General features: G+C 49.9%; 6 protein-coding genes across 6 annotated transcripts; 3 read left to right on the top strand and 3 right to left on the bottom strand.

Moving 5' to 3' along the window:
• Window positions 1-3,941: 3,941 nt before the first annotated feature.
• On the bottom strand, window positions 3,942-4,393 carry HO173_008650 (uncharacterized protein; the record flags this gene model as incomplete). Its single annotated transcript, XM_037310546.1, has 2 exons — window positions 3,942-4,217; window positions 4,274-4,393. 2 exons carry the CDS (start codon window positions 4,391-4,393, stop codon window positions 3,942-3,944), a joined length of 396 nt encoding a protein of 131 aa, XP_037162528.1.
• Window positions 4,394-5,762: 1,369 nt separating this feature from the next.
• Window positions 5,763-7,435, top strand: HO173_008649 (uncharacterized protein; the record flags this gene model as incomplete). Its single annotated transcript, XM_037310545.1, has 2 exons — window positions 5,763-6,413; window positions 6,467-7,435. 2 exons carry the CDS (start codon window positions 5,763-5,765, stop codon window positions 7,433-7,435), a joined length of 1,620 nt encoding a protein of 539 aa, XP_037162527.1.
• Window positions 7,436-10,098: 2,663 nt separating this feature from the next.
• On the bottom strand, window positions 10,099-10,494 carry HO173_008648 (uncharacterized protein; the record flags this gene model as incomplete). The annotated part of the gene is made up of 2 exons (XM_037310544.1): window positions 10,099-10,278; window positions 10,381-10,494. 2 exons carry the CDS (start codon window positions 10,492-10,494, stop codon window positions 10,099-10,101), a joined length of 294 nt encoding a protein of 97 aa, XP_037162526.1.
• Window positions 10,495-10,989: 495 nt separating this feature from the next.
• Window positions 10,990-11,915, top strand: HO173_008647 (uncharacterized protein; the record flags this gene model as incomplete). Its single annotated transcript, XM_037310543.1, has 4 exons — window positions 10,990-11,168; window positions 11,234-11,691; window positions 11,754-11,811; window positions 11,870-11,915. 4 exons carry the CDS (start codon window positions 10,990-10,992, stop codon window positions 11,913-11,915), a joined length of 741 nt encoding a protein of 246 aa, XP_037162525.1.
• A 1,546-nt stretch (window positions 11,916-13,461) lies between these two features.
• On the bottom strand, window positions 13,462-15,716 carry HO173_008646 (uncharacterized protein; the record flags this gene model as incomplete). The annotated part of the gene is made up of 2 exons (XM_037310542.1): window positions 13,462-15,173; window positions 15,236-15,716. The coding sequence occupies 2 exons, from the start codon at window positions 15,714-15,716 to the stop codon at window positions 13,462-13,464; spliced, it is 2,193 nt and encodes a 730-aa protein (XP_037162524.1).
• A 3,727-nt stretch (window positions 15,717-19,443) lies between these two features.
• HO173_008645 (uncharacterized protein) lies at window positions 19,444-21,031 on the top strand (the record flags this gene model as incomplete). Its single annotated transcript, XM_037310541.1, has 4 exons — window positions 19,444-19,446; window positions 19,528-19,720; window positions 19,770-20,787; window positions 20,845-21,031. 4 exons carry the CDS (start codon window positions 19,444-19,446, stop codon window positions 21,029-21,031), a joined length of 1,401 nt encoding a protein of 466 aa, XP_037162523.1.
• Window positions 21,032-22,687: the final 1,656 nt, after the last annotated feature.

Genomic DNA, 22,687 nt, shown 5'->3' with positions numbered 1-22,687 from the left:
CCCACCGCCTCCGCGATCCCAGCAAGCCCCATCGACAGGACCAACAGAACAGTCGTCATCATATGTAAACTCCAACCTCCCCCCCTCCCAACCAACCCCCCAGACACCCAACCCTCGAAGCCGCCATCACCAGCATCCGCACCGAACCCCCCCTCATCCACCGCCTCCTCATCTTCAAAGTCCGCATCCCCACCCCACCACCTCGGCCGCTAATCCAGCAAGTCCGCCCGAACCCAAAACCCACCATGCACTCACGCCCGGTCACGGTGGAGCGATCTGTCTATCTATCTATCTAGCGATTCCACATCCACTCCGATCAACAACGCCCCGACGCGCGGGTGCCGCAAGTTGTCGTACTGTGGAAGCGTTGCGTCCAGATGCAGTTGGGGGGGATCGCATGCAGGTGCCGTAGGTAAACTAAACGCTAGCAATCTCATGAAACGGTCATCATCGACGAGAGATTCCAAGCCGGGGGCCTAGCAGTCAGGTCTCGTGAGCTTTTGACGAGGTTGACTGCGCGAGGGGGGCGTTGCGACATAGCTGGGGATGCTGGTACAGCTGTTGTTGGATGGAGTGAGGGAGATGGTGACGGAGGAGGGTGGGTTTGCGTTGGGTGTGGGGGGTTTGTTGGCGGTGATTTGATTGATGGGGTTGTTTATCGATGTGTGGGATTGGAGCTCGAAGGGAGGTTCTTCGCTGAGGATTTCGAGATTGTGGGATCAGGTCGCTTGGAATTCTTTGGAGTGGCGATGGGCTGTTGGGCAAGCTCAGAGGAGATAGTGTTAGTGATGATATCAACTACTGCTTGATGATTATATGCGGGAACCGATTAAGTAGGTTTCTAGACCGAAGGCATTGTTCTACTCGAATCGAAAATGCATTCTTTCGCGTTTCTCAGTGACATAACTCCGTCGGTCATAGATCTCAAAGTATAGTATTCCACGTTCAAGACATCGTCTAATATTCGTCTAAAACAACGAAAAGAGAAAGAAGAAAGTCGTTGGATATCCCCATCGCTCAATTCCGGCTCCAGACGATACAAAAACCCCCATTCATACACGTAGCTAAAAAGCATCAACATTGCGAAACCCACCACTCCCTCCCCACCTCCCCCCCCTCTCTCCTCGCCCGCGCCTCATCAAGTAGCATGTGAGAATGGAGGAAACCCACCAATGCGCGTCGCCGCGTCGCAGAGATTGAAGAAGAGAGCCGCCTTCCGCAGCGCCGCTTCCTCCTCCACCCGGGCGCAGGATACAGGCCCAGCAGCCTTTAGCAAGCCGTGACGGACGCCAAAGCTGATCATTGGAAATGGATGTGGGGTGGATTACTCGCGGTAAGTCGTCCGTTTGCACGTGACCATCTTCGCCACTTTGCATGAGTGCCATCGGGTCGCTGGAGCCTTTAAAGTGCGTAGACATAGCTGACCGACTTGGAGAAGCCTCATCAGGTCGACTGGATCGCCGGTGAATGCATTGATTGTCGCTCGCCGCACCGCACAAACCCTAGCAGACAGGTAAGCAATTGCACGCTTTTGGCGCCGCTGTCGCTACATCAACGCTTGCTGCTACTCTCGTTAATACAGTCTTCTCGGAACAATAAACCTTCTCCCCCGAACTTGCTCCGATGAAGAGATGACGTTCCGCTTCGGTTAATCCCAGCTAAGGCGTAGAACGCATGGGAGATTTGTATAGGAGACTTTGTCTGGGTCGCCGTTTCCCCCTGCGGGGAGATTTGTATGGGAGATTTTGTATGGGAGAAATTGGTGGGAGATTCTGGTGGGAGATTCTGGTGGGAGAAATTGGTGGGAGATTTGTATGGGAGATAATTTTGTATGGGAGAAATTTGTATGGGAGATTTGTATGGGAGATTTTGGTGGGAGATTTGTATGGGAGATTTGTATGGGAGATTTGTATGGGAGAAATTGGTGGGAGATTTGTATGGGAGATTTGTATGGGAGATTTGTATGGGAGAAATAGGTGGGAGATTTGTATGGGAGATTTGTATGGGAGATTTGTATGGGAGATTTTGGTGGGAGATTTGTATGGGAGATTTGTATGGGAGAAATTGGTGGGAGATTTGTATGGGAGATTTGTATGGGAGATTTGTATGGGAGATTTGTATGGGAGATTTGTATGGGAGATTTGTATGGGAGATTTGGTGGGAGATTTGGATGGGAGATTTGTATGGGAGAAATAGGTGGGAGATTTGTATGGGAGAAATAGGTGGGAGATTTGTATGGGAGAAATAGGTGGGAGATTTGTATGGGAGATTTGTATGGGAGAAATAGGTGGGAGAAATAGGTGGGAGATTTGTATGGGAGATGGATGAGGGAGATTTGTATGGGAGATTCTGATGGGAGATTTGTATGGGAGATTTGTATAGGAGATTTGTATGGGAGAAACTGGTGAGAGATTTGTATGGGAGATTTGTATGGGAGAAACTGGTGAGAGATTTGTATGGGAGATTTGTATGGGAGAAATTTGTAGGGAGATTTGTATGGGAGATTTGTATAGGAATTGTATGGGAGATTTGTATGGGAGATTTGTATGGGAGAAATAGGTGGGAGATTTGTATGGGAGAAATAGGTGGGAGATTTGTATGGGAGATTTGTATGGGAGAAATAGGTGGGAGATTTGTATGGGAGATTTGTATGGGAGATTTGTATGGGAGATTTGTATGGGAGATTTGTATGGGAGATTTGTATGGGAGATTTGTATGGGAGATTTGTATGGGAGATCTTGTATGGGAGATTTGTATGGGAGATTTGTATGGGAGATTTGTATGGGAGAAACTGGTGGGAGATTTGTATGGGAGAAATTGGTGGGAGATTTGTATGGGAGATTTGTATGGGAGATTTGTATGGGAGATTCTGGTGAGAGATTTGTATGGGAGATTTGTATGGGAGATTTGTATGGGAGATTTATATGGGAGATTTGTATGGGAGATTTGTATGGGAGATTTGTAGGGAGATTTGATTATGGGAGAAATAGATGGGAGATTTGTATGGGAGATTTGGTGGGAGATTTGTATGGGAGATTTATATGGGAGATTTGTATGGGAGTAACTGGTGAGAGATTTGTATGGGAGAAATTGGTGGGAGATTTGTATGGGAGATTTTGTATGGGAGATTTTGGTGGGAGATTTGTATGGGAGATTCTGGTGGGAGATTTGTATGGGAGAAATTTGTATGGGAGATTCTGGTGAGAGATTTGTATGGGAGATTTATATGGGAGAAATTTGTATGGGAGAAACTGGTGAGAGATTTGTATGGGAGATTTATATGGGAGATTTTGTATGGGTCGCCTTTTCCCCCTGCGGGCATCGAGGAAAGTGCCTCTCGCCGCCCTGATAATCACCCTTCAAAGGTGAGTCGAGGGTGATGCAGGTGGGCCTGAAAGGTGAGCAAGATGAGTTACGATGGGAACGCAAATCCTAGCATCGTATGTCAAGATCCTTATTCTAAGCTCAGACCCACCGATCCCATCTTGGAGTATCCTTGCTAATCTCTCGAAAGCGATTGCAATGGCTATCTACCTCGGTATCCCAGATCTGTCAACTCACGCGACCGGCAAGTACAGTGATGAATTTAGTAGCCCTAGCTGTACCCCCTAGCAGCGACAGCTGGAAGTGCCTACAGAGCGGACGATAGATAGTGGTTGAAGGCAGTAGTGTTGGGGTAGGTTGGTTTAAGATGGAGGTTTGTTTTATACGTCCTGGTTTGACACGCTCTCATCACTTTTGCTGCTCTTGAGTTTGTCGGACATCATTACTAGCATAAATCAAAAAAAGCGCCACGAAAAACAAAGCGTGTATGGCCAAGGAGCGTCCCCCTTCGACTGCCGGCTAAAAAGCAGATGAAAACAAACCAAAAAGACGAAGTCGCTCCCGCTCCCGCTCTACTTACAACTGCCATTACAATCTCCACCGCGTGTGCCAGGCACTTATGCTGGGGTACCCATCTGCATACAAGAGAATTCCTGATTGTCGCCAAGCTCATAACAGCCATTTGCCGTACCGGCAGGGACAGAGTACAAGAATGTGCCACAGTTGTTACCACCAGCTGAGGCGAATAGATTGAGTGTCTCGTTGGCGGCTAAAGCGCGACTCAAGGAGTAGGTGGTGTACCAACCTCCGTTGCCCCAGGTGTCCTCGTTGGGACCCATGAATCCCAGGGCATGAATGTTGTCCAGATTGCAGGTCGGGTCGGTGACATTCCACTATTGATTCTTGAATCAGTATCAGTTCTTTGTTGGTAAGCGAGAACATTACTTACCCCCCTGATTAGCAGCGGAGTGGCTGGAGCTGTGCGAGCGACAACGCTCTTCTTTTGCTCTGCGGGAAGGGAAAAGGCACACGCGGCAAAGAGGAGTGCTGAGACGACGGAAGTATGCATCTTGACGGCTTGGTGTGAATTTTAATGACTTCTAGAAGAATAGGATGAAATGTGGTGGTTGACTGTAAATGCTTGTGGGTGTGTATGTTCGAGAAGTCGTCTTTCTCGAGCGCAGACCGTCCATTTGTATGCGCGCGATTGCAACAGTCAAAGCTAGAACAAGGGAACCAGAGCTAGCAACCCCCATTGAAGAAGGCTTTGATGCGCACCATGGAGTTCTGCTTCATAAATGTGTCAAAAGTACAAAACTTAACAAAGGAAGGCCGAACAAGGGTTTTTGTTAAAGTCTTTAACCATCTCCGCGGTGCCTTTGACATCTTGCTATTTCCATGTTCGGCTTTTTGTGTTGATTCCATTCTTTGATGATCCGTGACGGACATCCTTGAGCAGATTTGTCAGATAAAGCTCGCAGCTCAAGGAAAGCAAGAAGTACAAAACTACAAAACAGCATGATCGATGGATACCTGAACCGTAAGCTTTGGGGTACTACAGGCTCTAGAGGTCTACACTCGAATGCTACGGATCGACCGAGCGTTGGGTCCTCGAACAAGTGCGAGGTTCCAACGTATTGTGCGTCTTTATTCACCGATGGGCGGTCACTTTCAGATAGTGCCCTCGTCGTTAAAGACACCGCAAACATAGTGTTTTGTGTAGGGACCACATGGCAGACCAGAGCACACCGCGGCTTTTCGCTTTTGTTCAGAGTAGAAGGAAAGGAGAGGATCAAGTAAGGGCAATGTCTTTTGCAAAGCAAGGCAAATGAGCCAGGGCAGCATGTCTTCAATACGCCTCGATTATTCTGATGAACAAGCAGAATAAAGGAAAACAAGCAGCACATTTGCATGGTTCAGGGAGATCAGAATGCGTTAGGTGACCTGACTGAGTGGATTGAGAATTGCCTCCCATATAGATGAGATAATTCCAGTTGGATTAAGAGTAGTAGCTGCTAGATAGTTGAGTGGACTAAAGCAAGCACTTGCCCGGGTATTGGATTGATCGAGAAACTCTCTTGCCGTGTGTTGATGATTTCCCATAAAGGATTCATGGTCGCAGGGAGTCTGAAGTGCATTCAATGGTCTCAGGTACTGGTCGGATTTAACGGAGCATGGAGGTATCCATGACGCTGCAATGCAACAAGCAATGAGGGATGTTTGATGATTAGCAAGACCGCAAGAGCGTCATGTGCCAATGATGGATCATGAAACCTCGTTGTCGCTCAAGTACAGCGCCAGCCCTGCCTAGCGTGAAAGATCCCTGAGTCGATCCCGTTGTCATGTCATGCATGTCATCCTTGTCCGACAGACCACGATATTTTGAACATCACCTTCAGCTCTCAAGTATTTCGTCATACCCTTGCTTTCAGTTCAGTATGGCTCACTCTACTTGGGCAACGACTCAGCTCTCTCACCTTCTCCCTCTTGATCAAGGCTCCTTGAAACAGATCATCGACTATACCTCCGCGCTTCCAAAGGATGCAGCCGCCGATCATCTCAAGAACTTTTTGGGAGACTCACCCAAAGCTCTCGAATTCATAAGCTCCTTCAATGCACGCAGAGACGCCCCAAATACAGCCACTCCAGCTCTAGATCCAGCCCCAGCCCCAGCCCCAGTTCCGCCCGAGGGTGCTCGCAAACCACGAAAGAAGAAGGCCCCTCTTAACAAGCTTCCACCTCCACGGCAGCCAGAGGACTATGGGAACACGCTTCGCGCATACCAGAAAAGGGATGAGGAGGACTACATGGGCGGTAGCAAGCGTTCACGGCCAGAGCCTGCTCTTGCAAAGACTTTGGCTCTCTCAGATCAGCCGGACGCACGCCAATTGCCCAAAGTCGCATCAGCAACCTCTACCCCAGCTGCCAAACCCCCACCTTCAGCAACAGGACATCTTATCTCGGACCTCCCCAACATCCGCTCAGGTTCTCGTACATCCTCCAGAACTTCTTCACCCGCTCCCAAAACCAAGATCAATGTCGCAGGCGGCAACTCGATGCACGGCGCATCCACAACCCTCCAAGACCTCGTACGCCGCCCTTTCCCCCTCCTTTTCAAATGGCCCTTACTAACCACCAACAGGACTCCGCCATTCGCACCCTTGAGCTGCAAACCAATCCCTCCCTCTCCGCCGATCCCTCATCCCGCCGCTGCACCTGTCTTGCAACACGACATCCCCTCCTCGTCGCCGCTCCCAACTGTCTCAATTGCGGAAAGATAGTCTGCGTGAAAGAAGGCATCGGCCCTTGCACATTCTGCGGGCATCCACTCCTTTCCTCCCAAGAAATAAGCGCCATGATTGACTCGCTGCGCCAAGAACGCGGGCAGGAGAAGATGAATCTAAACAACGCATCCCACCGCCGGCCGAACCTAGCTTCTACCTCCCGCCCTTTCACCAACGCCTCCAGCGGTGCAGCCTCGCCATCATCCTCTACCGCAGACAATACCCTTGACCTAGCTAAACAACACCGCGACAAGCTCCTAGCCTACCAAGCCGAAAACGCGCGTCGCACTCACATCATCGACGAAGCCGCCGACTTTGAAACGCCCACCTCAGGCCTCAGCATGTGGTCTTCTCCTGTGGAGCGAGCGGCGCAGTTGAAGAGGCAGCAGAAGGTATTGCGAGAGCAGGAGTGGAATGCGAAGCCGGAATATGAGAAGAGGAGGGTAGTTCTTAGTGTTGATCTGGTTGGCGGGAAGGTTGTGAAGAGGATGGGCGAGGTGGAGAGACCGAGAGCTAGTGGTGGGGATGAAGTGGAGGATGAAGTGGTCGCTGACCAAGGGGAGGCGCATGTGGGTGGAGGGGGTGATGGTGGTGGGGGGTTTAGCAGAAACCCTTTACTAGGCAGTCTTATCAGACCTGTATGGAAGGGCAAAGATAAAGACACCGACATGGAGAAGGAAAACAAGGAGAACCAGCCCCGCAAGAGCGCATGGCGAAGAGTGCAAGACGACAACGATGACAACGAAGCATGGATCCTAGATGGAGGTGTCTACGGCGGCCAGGACGACGGACGCAGACTGGGTGACGAGGAACATGCTCAAGGATAACATAACCGATTCCAAAGAACCGCTATTGTTCTATAGCCGTCAAGTCGCAATGAAATTCGTCGATCTCTCTCGCCGTGAAAGTCTTGCCTTACCATGATCCCATCCTTCTATAAAACCACATCGCCTCATCGGCCTTCCAACGCCCTTCTTCACCCAAATCCTCCTACTCCTAGATCCTAAACTCCTGAGAGATCTTCGAGCCACGGGTTGATGATTCCCCGAACATCTGCTCATCATCCTCCTCCTATCCTATGACCGTAAAAGACTGGTTGATTTACCTGGGCAGCATACTCTTTAAGGATCTATACCTCCATTATGCTATCCGATGTGCCTAAAACACCGGTCGATTCCCCAAACAGTATGCCGCTCAGAACTCCTACTCATCAAGCCATTCTACAATCTCAGAAAACGGGCCAGACCCTCGAGATGAACGCGTTTTGTGAATCCTGCTCATCACTAAGCCATCCGACGGTCCAAAACTACGAGCCTATCTGCGAAACATTATAGCGCATCTCCGAGGAAAGTGACCTCGATGACAGGATATCTGCTGCAAAGCAGTCATGCTGCCACGAACGAAGGTACCTTCGCCGGATAGATCCTAAGAACATCGTCAATCCGAGTGCGAAACCATTCCTCCTGTCAAATCTAATACTCTTCGACGCGTATAGTTGCTACGAAGAGTCAATTCCGTATATCTTGATTGCCACAAAAAGCTGCAGTCTGAGCCGTAGAGATTTCTCGCTTCACATCGATTCGGGCCACCGTTCCTGGCCGGGACGTCATTCACGAATACGCATCGCTTCAGCGGGAGCATCATAATCGATAGACCTCCAGGTGGGTATGGCTTCGGGGATCTGCTAGGGCTGTCTGATTCCATGACACATCTTTGGACACCTCGCCTGGTGGAAATTTACTCGCGAGATCCGATTCACGAGCAACGACGTTGATGGTAGGTTGAGGCGGGAATGTGTAGCAGTTATGTAGAGCGAGAGCACCAAGGTTAGAAATTGGGGATGAAAGTGGGCTCCAAAGCTATAGTATGTAGTGTGTTATCTCAACGAATCAGAGATGGCAACATACAGCCTAAAGACCAAAAGTCAAGGCAGAGAACAATGCACCTCCATACACTGTCAGGAGCGCGGCTGGAGCTACTGTCAGCGTCGGCGGGTTGAGTTTTTTAGACACTTCGAAAGGGCAAAAAAAGAGATCTCAAGTTTCTGGTGCTGGTGGTGTGGGAGGAGGACTTGCCTTATTCTTTTTTTCTTTTCTTCAATTGGCTTTTTTTTTTTTTTTTTTTTTTTTTTTTTTTGGTTGTTTGCTAGCTAATGTCCTCACCATCCTAGAGCGTCCTCCAGTGGGTTTTGGCGCCATCACCATCCTAAAGCGTCCCTCAGTGGGTTTTTGGCAAATCACGCGCTCTCTCTCTCTCACTCTCTGCTCTCGCTCCCCGCCTAATGGTATGTTGAATACCGAGTAACTAAACTAATGGGTAAAATATCCTTGCCTTCGTGGGCGGATTTGTAATTTTTTTTTTCTGTACGATATTAGCGAGTGAATGTAGAAGATACCACTGCGCCAGAAACTTGAGATAGAGGGTAAACTCCTATTATGAAATATGTTCCAATAAATTAAAGATTCCGCAACCACCACCAGACATACTAAAATTGCCGTTACTTCGCATGAAGCAACGTAGTAGGATGTAGTTCGAATATCACAGGAGATCATCGATCATAATGTGCTGCTCATCGACTCGTATCAAGTGCAGAATCGGCGGTGTTTTGATGTTCTGTTCACGAAGGCCTGAAAAGGCGCTAGCAGGGGGTCGGCCACAGCGAGGAGGAGCAACAACAACAACACAACCACCACCTAGGCAGAAACCAGGTTTGTAAGGCAAGCAAAAAGCTCGAAAATGTCTCACAAGACCCAAGAAGCTATGCAAACTGAGTTTGAGGTTCATAGGCGTCTTTGAGCGGCCCATCAAAAATGTTCAAATCAAAACATCTGGCCCAAGCTGGATTCGAACTCCAAAGCTGACAGCTTAGCGAATGGCGCTACCGATACGGTACTGTATCGATGGAGAGCATCAACCAGCGGCCAATTCCCGCATGACACCTGCCAACCGGAACACCACCGTCCAGCAGCACATGAACAGCATCACTACTCCCATGAATATCGTCCATTCAAGGCAAGATCCGCCATGGCTGACCAGCTTCTGGACCCTTCCACTCGACTGCTAGCTGAGACAATCCGACAGGCATGGTGTCGGAACAGGACAGATGCAACGGTACAGATCCACAGATCTTCGAAACTTTGCCCTAAAAACATTGAATAGCTTCAACTTTAGGCATCAATCCCGATTCATTTGTCGTTCACAGTTCAAATTACTCTAAGATCAGGTTGAAAGGCGGATAAGTCTCCCTCATTGACGCTGCTCCTGTCCAACATCTAAGGGTTTGGACCGTTCTGAGTGCCTTAGACTGCTTGAGCTTGTCCGTTCCTGGATCTCCGATGCTGCACGACGGTCAGCTAGACTGGGCTAATACAAAGGATCAGGATAATAAGAAGACAACATTATTGTCCTACTCCATCGAGAAGCCATCTAGGTCCACGGCAACACTCAATTTTGCCAAGCAACTTGTTCCAACAGCTCTTCTACGAAAGCCTCAAAACCGTCTCCCCTTCGCTCCATCATCGACCTCGGCGCCTCCCACTCTAGCCACCCTTGCCTCTAACTGCGAAATCTTATTTTCCAGCCCAATCTTCTTGGCCACGAGTCCTGATCTTGTTTGTTCCAGATAGGCGATCATGTCCGCGGGTGTGACTTCTGCTCTAACTTTGGCTTCCTACGCCAAAAGATTTTGGTCAACTGGAAGTCCTCACTGCTGCGAAGAGAGCCACGGAAGTGGCAGAGATTGGAGAGAACTGGCACGGAGAATGATCCGCACCTGTTTCATATCCTTCTTCATCTTTAATCCCGCACCATACCAGGCTCCAGTGACAGTGGTAGCGGCGACACCAGCAGCGAGTATAATTGTGCGGGCTTGAGGAGCCTTGGACATGGTTTTTGGAGTATTGAGCATCACATAATGCGATGTCGGAGAAGGGAGAAGACTTTGGGCCAAGAGATGAAGTCTCAGAATTCCCTAGTTGAGACTAGCCTACATGGATCTATGTGATGCTATTTTCTCATTCATTGAATCCTCCAGCCTTCACTACGAATTGAGTATGTAATACTTCGCCGAGCTGAGCTCTGAGGACGTCTCTTGAATGCGAGAAATACCCGCCATCTCCGTCTCTGCGCGACGGTGACCCAGCGACTTCCACAGATGCGTCCTCTATAATTAGTTGCATATGTCATGGCGGGACGCCGGATGATAGGCAATTGACTTTCTTACTCAATGATGACTGAGCTCTGGGATGATTGAGACCTTTCGTTGCAAAGCGCTGTTGATCTGATCTTTCTTAAAGAGCCTTCTCCGCTGCTCCTCATTGTTTTCTCACACCCGCCCTTCACTGCCGCTCTTTATCCCCACCACTCCCTACCAACCTCCACAATGACGACCCCACGAGCCTTCATCATCCGCCACGGTGAAACAGAATGGTCACTTAACGGTCGACACACGGGTACCACAGAGTTACCGTTGACACAGAACGGCGAGAAGCGAATTCGCGCCACCAGCCGAGCGCTGGTGGGCGACGACAGACTCATTGTCCCCTCCAAGCTTGCCCACATGTACGCCCTCCGTTATCCGCATTCCAAGCATCTAGTCCACACTTACTAACCACTTGTTCCTCTAGCTACGTGTCCCCGCGCTCCCGCGCTCGTCGCACCCTCGAACTCCTCGACATCGGCTGCCGCGACAAACTTCCCTGGCACGACAAACACACTCCGTGCGATGTACGCACAGAAGCCAAAGTGCAAGTCACAGAAGACATACGCGAATGGGACTACGGAGACTACGAGGGTTTGACAAGTGTGCAGATAACAGAACAGAGGGAAAAAGCTGGGGAGAAGGTGTGGGATATTTGGAGGGATGGATGTCCGGGGGGAGAATCGCCTGCAGATGTTACGAACCGACTAGATCGATTGATCAAAGACATACGAGCGCGCTTCCACGATGAAGCTATTGGGAAACCGAAGGGTGAGGCGCCGGTTAGTGATGTGCTGCTCGTGGCACATGGGCATATACTGCGAGCGTTCGCTATGCGCTGGATTGGGAGGGAGTTGACAGACGGAGTGTCGTTACTGTTGGAAGGTATGCTTTTGCCGCCCGCCCTCTCCATCTCCGGTTGTTGAAGTCTGCTAACGTGTTCGCAGCTGGTGGTGTAGGAACCATGAGTTACGAGCACCGAAGTCTTCACGAACCCGCGATCCTGTAAGCTCTACAAGCACCCTATCTCTTCAATCTGAGGTGGTCGCTGACATTACTGCAGATTGGGTGGCGCGTTCATGGTAGATGTTGTAGAGAACAAAGCCTAAACTTAGCAATGTCAATCCATACAGATACCGCCTGTCTCTCCTCTTGCACACTTCTCTTCTGGCAGGCAACAATCAGTTCTAACACAGATAGTGTTTCTTGAGAAACCCCATCAGCATATATCGAGGCTGTGAACGTCCTTCAGGATCTAATGCTCTTGCCTGGGTGCTCGAGCTGAACAAAACCGAAAAGAGTATCAGCTCCATGAGCGGGTTCTCAGCACTGATTTCAATCTTTTAATCTCCCCCGTCCAAATTGCCAATACGCTTGGGAACCTCGTCTCCCACGCTACGAGTTGAGCGGCCTCATTAAAGACCTAGAGGAAGCAAAGGTAATGGCATAAAAGTACCTTCTCTTCCACACTACCCAAGGAATGGTTCCTGTCCACCATTGCCTGTGAATACTGCCCTCCATCTGGCCCTGCTGGTGAAAAAAGGTCAAAACGTTGCCACAAAAGTATACCGCTTCCGAATCAAACCATGCGCAGAAGCATAAGGTAAGCAAGACGCTAGCGTCACCGTGTCGACCGATACATCAACGATGCCGTTTGTGGTATATTGCCACAAAACCCATTCCCCCCTTCAAAACCTAGTAAAGCAAGTTTCAGAAATGTAACAATACCTTTGCCTGAACTTACCACCACCAGTGGAAAGCCCACCACGAACCTAATCTCCAAAACATCTACCCTCTCCACCCAACCATCTCCACCCAGCCATGAAAGCCCCCCCCCCAAGCCATCCATCTTCCCATCACTTCCAGAAGAACAACACCCTCGAGCCCCTAATCCGATCCCCGCCCACCCAATGCTCGAAAGTAGCAGCGTGGCTGCCTTTCTTCCTTCCATCCATCCATCCATCCATCCATCCATCCACCATCCACCATCCATCCATCCATCCATCCATCCATCCATCCATCCATCCCTCCCCCCCCCCCAAAACTCAATAACGATCACCCCTCCGCCTATACATCAAAGGTATCCAAACCCCAACAGACGCACGCACGCACGTCCCTTATGATGATTCACACCAACACCTCGGAAAAGCGCCAATGGAACAGAAAGCAAACGACGGACGGCTCGAGTCTAGGCAGGCAGGCAGGTGGCGGCCTAGGATCGCCACTGCGCTACGGTTCGTCTTTCTGTGGAAAGTAGAAAGTATGATCTTACACGTGACCGGGTAAAGGGGAGCTAGCGTGGGTGTGAGTCAGTGCTGCCTTGTACGAGGAGGTATGGAAGTAGATGCAGAGGAGGATGGCACAGAGTCAGAAATGGAGAGCCGGCACACAATCCTGCAAGCATGAAAATTCAGTCACAGGAATGGGGACCAGAAATGCGTGGTTACTGTTCAATTGATCGTTTCTTCGCCCTTCGTTACCCCTTCCGAGCCATAGCATGCAACACTTCTACACCCCTCTAGACAAAGTAAATGCAGATATAGATAATACAGTAGATGGCATTGACCAACTAACCACAAATCTCCCACTGCCGAGTCCTTCCACCTCCACGGCCAAACATCCGTTTAGATGCTTTGGGATAAGGATCGGAAAGGATCAAAGAATCTGTTCCCATATCCTTGGCCCCCTTGCCACGACCTTCTGCATCAGCCTCGCCTCCTCCCTGCCGCCCCTATCACTACCAGCACAGGTTCTCTTGCGCGGTAAGCCATCTGTTGAAAGCGCCGGCTTTCTCTTGTCAACACGGCTGGAAAGCAAAAACGAGTCAGCAACCTTGCCGTCAGGCAAAACGGTGCCATCTTCCTCGTTTTTCCTTGCCTTCTTCATATTTGTGATGTCGCCCAGACAGCGCGGAGCAATAATGTCGCGGACCGCGGATTGTACCGACAGATCCACGGAATGAGGGCGATCACGTTTGAGGCATTTGGCGGGACGTGGGGTCGATAGGGATTGCGGGGGGGTGTGATGACGATTAAGCGCGAGGTCGCGTAGGGCTGCAGCAGCTTCGCGGGTTGAGGCACTGTGTTGGGTTGAAGCGGGGATGTATTTGGGGTGATATTCGGACGCTGCGGAGAAGGCCTCCCATGACAGCCCGTCGTCCTCAGTGAGGACTGGTCTCTGATTTTCTTCCTTCAGGCAACACAATTGCATATTCGCGCATCGACGCGTCGCTTGTACCGCCAATCTCGGCGGTGGGAGCGCGCAGTTCGATGAAGCTACTGAAGAAATCGACGACGATCTGGAAGACCGGGTAGAGACATCGGAGATCATAGACTCCGGAGACGAGAACGTGGAAGCGGACGTCGCCAACGATGATCGGCGTGCGGACGTTGGGAATGGAGCAGGCGCATTTGGCTTCCACTGGTGGGGATTGTCCAGAAGAGACCTTGCCAGACAAGCGTTTTGGATTTGGGCCATTGCATAGCTCATTGATGATCGACGAGAGGATAGTCCCGAAGCACTCACTGCAGGAGTACAAAAGGTGCCGGTCTGAGGGGTCATCTGTGGGGTGGGCAATGGTCTTAAGTGTGGCAATGGCGGCAATTTCTGCTCACCATACTTACTATCCCGAGGCGTTGGCTCAAGTACTCTCGGAATGGTGTATGGATTCGTAGGTGTCGGTTCATTTGACCCCGAGCATGCTGATAATTCTTCACGAATTGGTATGGGTGGTGGACACATGTCAGTTCCTGGGGAGTTGTAGCCAGAATCATACGAAACCTCCGCGAATCCGAACTCGAGAGTGTCGAGCTGCGGCGTCAGATGAGGAATGATAGATTTCCAATTATGCGGTGAAGTCGGGGACGACCGAGGCGGCGCGTTCACCTGAGCAGACGGCGAGTACTTCAGTACGATATCCGTCCATTTCTCGAAGACAGGCTGAGGTATGTGAAGCTTCCAGTTGACTGCGGAGAGGAACGCCATTTCGTTTGAGTTGATTTCGCATGTTTGCAGTCCAGAAATTTTGCTCCAAGCCCGAGCCGAGAAATTCCTATCCTGGAGGTATTTTGAAGCCAAGATAAGAGCCGCCAAGAACATCCGTCGTCCACATTGCATAGCTCGGCATGACGGAGAATCCTCCGATTGTTCCATGGTAAAATCGTGCTTGGGTATGCAAGATTGTATCAGTATCAAGTAATAAAGAGCCACCTGCAATGTAGAGTAGCTGGTCTTCGATCGCCTCAATACTTCTTGAACGAAGACCCGAAGGCCGATCAAATTCTGCTGTTTGCCGCCAAGGATGGTATCTCGGCCGCAGGATAAGACAGATAGGGGCCAGATGGTCTCAATCATCTGAGTTGTGGTGTCTTTGGAGGAGTGGCTTCGTCAGCATTTGGATCTTCCTCAGTTATCCGGCATGTTAGCTTACCAACAAGACTGTCGACGAAGTTCTCTTTTCGTTCACTTTGTCGCACCAAAGATGGCGGTGGTCGAGGGCATGATGATACACTCTTTCCATCTTGACATTCGTATGAGTTCAGACGTTGTGTTCGCCTCGGGTGCTGCCGAGACTCGAGAGCGACGGTTTCAGCAGGTAATTGAGCTCGTGTTCGAGAGCAAGGCAGGTATGATGTGATGATTTCTTCATCTGATGAGCTTGTCGTACTTCGTTGTGAGATGTGACGACTGGTGAAGTACTGATTCTCGTTTTCATTCTCACTGTTCCATGCCGAGCTCGGCCAACCAGCCGAGGACGAGACGGAGCTCTGGGATGAGGGCGCATCCAGAGAAAAGACCGATGAGGAGGACGAAGATGCTGTTGAGGCGAGTGAAGGACTATAGGGGTAGTCCTTGGTGGAATTGTGGTGCGGCCACGACGCAGATGCATCATAATCTGGATCGCCGGCCATGGGAAGAAAAAGTAGAGAGCCGGTTCGGATGTCGAGAGAGACGGGTAGTTACCGAGCAGATAAGAAGGAAAGATGTGTCAGAGTCCAAATGAACAGTGAGTCAGGAGGCAAATGTCGTTCCTGAGGCGCAAAGGTATTTTTCCAGTCTTTGGAGTTCCCCAAGTTCTGTCCGGCAGTTGTATGCAAAGCAGATATCTTTCCAGGTACTCCAATCTTGAGAATATGGAGGACGAAGGGTAGATATTAGACAGAACCACAATTGACTCAGACGTAATGTTGGATCCAGGCTCCAGGACACCTTGCCTAAGCTCCTCAGACCAGGCAAATATTTGTTGACTGAACGACTGAGAACAGGTGATCCAGTTCTCGAAGAGTCGAAAGCCACCGGGTATAGGATTTTCCAATCGCGAGAAACCGTTGGTACACTATGACAGCGAAGTCAAGTGCAGTAGTATGAGCCTCGCGGACAGAGCTGTTGCGCGGGAGAAGCAGTTCGTGTTGTAGCGTAGTACTGATTTAACAGACTCCACTATCACCTCGATCTGTTCCTGAGACGGTTGCGATGGACTTTGTAATACCGGTGGCCTTGGGCGAGTTACTGGTCGAGATGTTCATTTTGACTGCTGCTGAGCTTAACGGACACGGGGCGAAAGCGTTGACTCCGTCCAAGCTGCGTGCGCTTGGACTACAGGCAGGTATCTCGAGGTCTTCGAATTGGTTTTTTTTATTGGGTTAAAGATGTAGTATTTTAAAGGTGTTGATGAATTTTTAGGCTGGTGAAGCTGGGGGCGTTCGTAGGTGGCCGGTTGTAGGGTGGCGGGAATAGGCAGGGAAATAAGTGAGACGATCGAAGGCAAATAGGTGGCAATCTCAGGAAATAGCAAGAGTGACTGTTCAATACCACTACTATTGCAACCGTGAATAATAGCAGTCTGTTAGCTATGAGTCTTGCTTTCGCCGTTCGCGGCTGGCGTGTTGTTGAAGGTTCCCATTGTTACTCACAGGCTTGAGGGCAGCTTGCTTCGGGCGCAAGCTTTCACACCGTACACGTCAAATCACAAACGCCAAAGGACTTTTAGTAATAATACAGAATTCTAGGAGCGGAGAGGATGACCAAATGAACATTGAAGATAGCCGCAGACTGTTCTTTTCAAAAGTTGCCTTGCTAAACTCGATGTTGCCAGTTCATTTTGTTGATGGTCGGCGGGGGAAGAAAGACAGCGAGCAGCTCCGGTTTTGCTTGGGGGAGGCGCCGAGCATCCTTGAGTCAGAGGGGGCCAGCTTCCTGTTGGCCACCTGTCCGTCATCTCAGCGCCAATTTCTTTATCCTTTCATAATTGCTCCATTGCCTATATTTAACATGCGCTTTTTGAGCATCTTGCGCTCCTACTACGGTTTACAGGCTACATTTGCACGCAAAAAGTGAGGTGATTAACTGCCTCCAAGCTTTCGAACATTGGGAGGGAGACGTTGCCCGGAAGAGAGGGGTCAGGATTTTTAATTTTTTTCCTTCCGGCTTATGCATGCGGTTCTGCCTTACCGTAATATTCATAATTATCAACCAATCATCATGGTTTCAAACAAGCTGAGCAGCTCCACAGAGTCCACTGAAGCAGGCTAGTGGTATAATACATTGCATAATTTTCGGGTTTTCAAGATAGAATTCTCTTTTCACAGGCCTCAAGACTCGACCGCAATTCTGCGCTCAAATGATGAACTCCAATCCCTCAGCGAACGCTCGTCCTGGTGGACTTTGCGACACTCCTGCAGCATGAATAGATCCAGCTCCACATCCTGACCCATGCAAGGATGTTGCCCCGCGCGAAAGCACGGAATCCTCACTGGCGCAATCGGGTAACCTGCCGATGATTGGGCCAACTTTGCTTAGCGATGATGACTCAAAGGCAACAACAGCCACAACCCACCAAGCACTCCGCCGGGAACCGCCGAAACAGCTCACCACCATCATCATATGATAGCCTCCTCGCACCCTAAAGAAAGATCCTATTAGGCTGCCGATGATGCGCCGCAGTGGAGGTTTCAAGCTTATTCCCTTGTTGCTCGGGGAGGCTGAGCTGTAGGCAGGCAACGACTCGCCCCAACCAAGTTCACTTTAGGTAATCTTCTGTCAGCAGATCGCATTCTAGATGAGCTATGTAAGAGTTGATCACGATGGGAAGAACTTGGTTGGTTTCAGCGAAAGTGTCTGCCTATTTCATATCTGCCTCGTGTCCCAACAATACGTGACCGTTTGACTAGAAGTCGGATAAGAAATGAATGAATGTCTGTGAGGCAGGCACCGCTCATCATTGTTTTATACTCGAGGGCACCCACCAGCCACCTGCGCTGTAAGTGAGCTGATATGACGACTGTAGAGTTCAGTAAACAAATACTGCCTCTGCAATGTCTACCGCGTCTGCGGCAGCATTTCACACCCCAGGCACGACAACAAAGGCAGGCCTAAGTGCCCAAACCGTAAATTCAATGGTTGCGTGGGCTGGCGAGTGTCTTCGGCATTTTGAATCACATCTTTCCCCGTGGTGCAATATCCCAGTACCATGGATCTGACGTCGATGCCGTTCTCCCCATACATTTGTTGATTTGGCCCGTGGAGACTGATGCTATGTTGTTACAAAGTACCAACAAGGTCTCTACAACGGGAGGACGCATCAGGCAAGGTGCCAAAAAAAGGGGGAATCAAAGCGGTATCGATACTCAGGAAATCGACATAAACAGCATCAAGATGGAGGGTTTGGCAATGTCTAACGCTCACTCTGCGTGGAACAGATTGTTATCACGGGCTAGAAATGTTTGGGTTGTCCCCCAAAGCCGACATAAAAACAAAAGAGCTTCCGCGTTTCAGATTGGCACTTTTGCTTAATAGATTACCTGGCGTTCTGGTGATGATCAAGGCGAAATGGCAAGGGTTTGAGAGTACAAAACAAGGATCCTATGGTACAACGTCGAAAACAACTGGCAGAAAAAGTGATTGACGAGCACGAGCACAAGCGCGAACGTATGAACATGAGAATGCGTGACCAGGTGTACATAGAAGTTGGGATGGCATCCTGAAATGCCTTTGAGTGGTGGAGGACGGGATTAGACCCAAGTCCTGATGACACTCATCAGGATCGTGCGCACTGTTGGTGCCTCACAAGCCATGGTGACCTCGAAAGGAATAACACGAGTACTTTTTAGCAAACCTATGTCTAGAACGGTCTTTGATCAACGGGTTCTTATTCTCGTCGGAGTGGCGATGCATGAGGAGAAGCACATGGTCCCTTCCCCCTCGAAGACCTCCATTGCATACCAGAGCCATACTTCAGTTGAAATGTTTGACTGCCATAGACAAGCATCAAACACCAAAAGCGACGACGGAAAGACAATAATACCTATGACCATGTTTCGAAAGGAGCGCTTTGTTGACGAGTCGGAGAATCTCGGACTCGGGAGACCTCGTATTGCTTTGTCATCTCCGAAGTTCGGTCTTGGCGCTATGATGAAGGCTCCAAAACAAAAATGGAAAAGGACAGGCGGTACCCATAGAGCCCGAGCGAGGCACCTCCTCCATCCCTTTGCCCGGTCATTCTGAGAGTCCAATATGCTCTCGCGCTCACTCTTCTCCTCAACACAAGCGCTGCGATCGCTACGAGGACCAGCTACGAAACATCCGACTTCGTCGATCCTATGCACCAAAAGCAATCAATCTTTCTTACAGCGTCTCAACATGGTACGCAACTCTCTCGATCCGGCACATTCCAATCTCTGGAACCGTTATCAAGAATGGAGCGCTGACACATTCTGGCAACAGTCTACACGAACAGAAACCGATGCCTTCGGTGAAGTACAAGTCGAATCAGACAGGTACTGGGGAGCGCAAACGGAGCGCTCGCTGGAGAACTTCAAGATCAATCAGCCTCAAGATCGAATGCCCCCACCCGTTGTCAGAGCATTCGGCATACTGAAGGGAGCAGCAGCGACCGTGAACATGCATTTTGGGCTCGGTAATTCCGTTGTCGATCTCAAGAAAGACTTTAGCTGAGCGCCATCAAGATCCAAAGCTTGGGAAGGCAATCCAGCAAGCGGCCGAGGAGGTTGCTTCACTAAAGCTCATCGATCATTTCCCTCTCGTGGTATGGCAGACTGGCTCAGGGACACAATCGAATATGAACGCCAACGAGGTCATCTCGAATCGTGCCATTGAGATACTAGGGGGCACAATGGGCTCGAAGAAGCCCGTACACCCCAACGACCATGTGAACATGTCCGCTTCCTCCAACGATAGCTTTCCCACCGTCATGCACATAGCCGCCGTCCTCGAGATCACGGAGTCCCTTATACCCGCAATGGAAAGCCTAAAAGCAGCGCTACAAGCCAAGAGTCAAGAATTCGAGCACATCATAAAGATAGGACGCACACATCTACAAGACGCTACGCCCCTAACCCTAGGCCAAGAATTCTCGGGCTACGTCGCGCAATTGGAACGAGGCGTGGAGCGCGTGCAAGACACTCTACCTCATCTTCGGCTGCTTGCCCAAGGAGGAACAGCAGTTGGCACAGGTATAAATACATTCGAAGGTTTCGCCGAGGCCATAGCAGAGGAGATCAGCAAACTAACAAAAGCCGAATTCAAGACTGCACCGAACAAGTTTGAGGCTTTGGCTACACACGATGCAATCGTTGAAGCCTCGGGGGCCCTGAATACGGTAGCGACTTCACTGTTCAAGATTGCGCAGGATATTCGCTATCTAGGTTCTGGCCCTCGTTGCGGGCTGGGAGAGTTGAAGCTTCCAGAGAACGAGCCTGGTTCATCCATCATGCCTGGGAAGGTCAACCCTACACAATGCGAGGCATTGACTATGGTGTGTGCTCAAGTGATTGGGAACCATACAGCCGTGACTATTGGTGGAATGAACGGCCAATTCGAGCTTAACGTCTTCAAGCCCGTCTTGATCAGGAATTTGCTCCACAGCATCAGGATCCTCAGCGACAGCATGAGGAGTTTCGAAAAGAATCTTGTCGCAGGTCTAGAAGCTGACGAGGACAGGATCAGTACACTTTTGCACCAGAGGTAATTTTTAGCACTCCTTGGTGCAGATTGACTCCCGGGCTAATGATGATGACGCAGTCTGATGCTTGTTACCTGCTTGAATCCGGTGATTGGTTACGACGCAGCCTCAAAGGTCGCAAAGAATGCCCACAAGAAGGGCTTGACGTTGAAAGAGAGTGCCATGGAGCTGAAGGCGTTGAGTGAAGAGGACTTTGACAAACATGTGCGACCAGAACTGATGTTGAGCCCGAAGCACCAGGACTGAAGTAGATGTTCTTTGTTGGATACATTTCCTTCGAATTTGCTTGAGACTATTGCGCAGCGGATTCGCGGCCTCCCATGACAGCAGTTTGTAGCGATACCACCTGTAAACAACTCTTTCAGCATTACTACCGAAATCTTCTTGTTTTCACATCGATTTGAGCAACAACCCGGAAACATCTGTCCTTGACATTCATGACTGCTTTGTAAAGAGCGTGTATCAAGTGAAAAGTCTTCTCGCCGATGCTGTCTTATCAAAGGTTTTTACCTCTCCGACCGCCACCTTTTTCAGCACCTTGCCTGCGCCTAAGCTGGCGATGTTTGCTCATACGTGACAGCCTCGCCGATTCGGTCGTGACCCAAGCCCACAGCGGTGAGACATTGGACAATCCGAGTAGAAGGTAAGGTAATAAATACATAATAGTAGGAGGATACACGAAAAGTCCAAACGCTGGCGAACGTTTTTTCGCCCTATGCCCGGGAGCCGTTTTCCTCGTGGAAGCACCGTGAGTAGTATTCAAAGGCCGCGGCATTCAAAACCTCAAACAGGCTTAGCGGATCATGTTGCCAAGGCGCTAGAGCAGCTCGCGCTTGCTTGATGAAGCGAGCCTGGAACGCAGAGACGAGAGGGATAAGATATTAAAACGAGGGGGGTGGAAGAGGTAAGGACGGAGGGTAGATCGAAAGTGGGATTGGCGTTGCAGATAGTGAGTACTATAACGATGGCAAAAGTCAAGACAGAGGAGATCGATTATACACAAGCGATAGATTCCGATATTATGACAGAACGGATTGGTGAAGATTAATCTTAGTAAGAGTCTTCTCCGCAGTACCATCCCTCAAGACATGAACTCCGATAACCTACTCTCGCTTTCCGCCGCTATTCTTGCCATTGCTGCAATAACGACGTTCTCATGTGGATCACGCTGGTTGCAAGCGCCTCAAGAGGGACACCTGGGGTGGGAGGAGACGGCGGATGGATTTGAGGGAAATTCTGAATACGCCTGATACATGTTTATCCATCCTTATTTTAATCTCGGTATTACCAAATGAAGACACGTTTACAGTTGTAGCCTTTGGGCTTGACCGCATCTCAATCCTGAAGGTCTGAGTCTGGAGTACTTGCGTCTTCCCGGGGCGATATCGAAAAAGGAGACATCCACCAGATTACGATGTAAACGTAGCGATTCCCGCCGAAGATGCGCAACTTCATCTTCAACAAAAGGCTGAATTGGAGGATCAAGAGAACAGAGGAGACAAGAACTAGAAGGGAGGGAGAGAAGCTATGAGATGGATGGAGGAAATGAGATACATGGGATATCAGGGGCGGACAATGGAGCTGAGATCCCAGCCGAAAATATGAGATCTAAGATGCCTTCTCTCGGATGGATGCAAGAGTTGAGAGGCAAAGAGCACGCCAAAGAACTGTCCTCCATGATACACTCGCCATGGTACTTGTTGACTGTTGAAATATCTCACCTTGGAAGCGATGAAGGCTACTCTCGAGTTGTGTTGCTCCACCGTTCGCTGGAAATCTTTCCCTCAACCTTGATCCGTAATCACTGCAACTAAAAATTGGTTCCTTGAAGCACCGAAGAACGATTCAGATGAGATGCGCCTCCCCCAAGACTTGCTCAGACAGCGTGTCCGCACATGGCTG

Source organism: Letharia columbiana (genome assembly GCF_014066305.1).
Source record: "Letharia columbiana isolate WasteWater2 chromosome Unknown Sc0000033_s0, whole genome shotgun sequence".
Lineage (NCBI taxonomy): Eukaryota > Fungi > Ascomycota > Lecanoromycetes > Lecanorales > Parmeliaceae > Letharia > Letharia columbiana.
The sequence above is the reverse complement of the archived record's forward strand: the minus strand, read 5'-3'. Positions and strand labels throughout refer to the sequence as shown.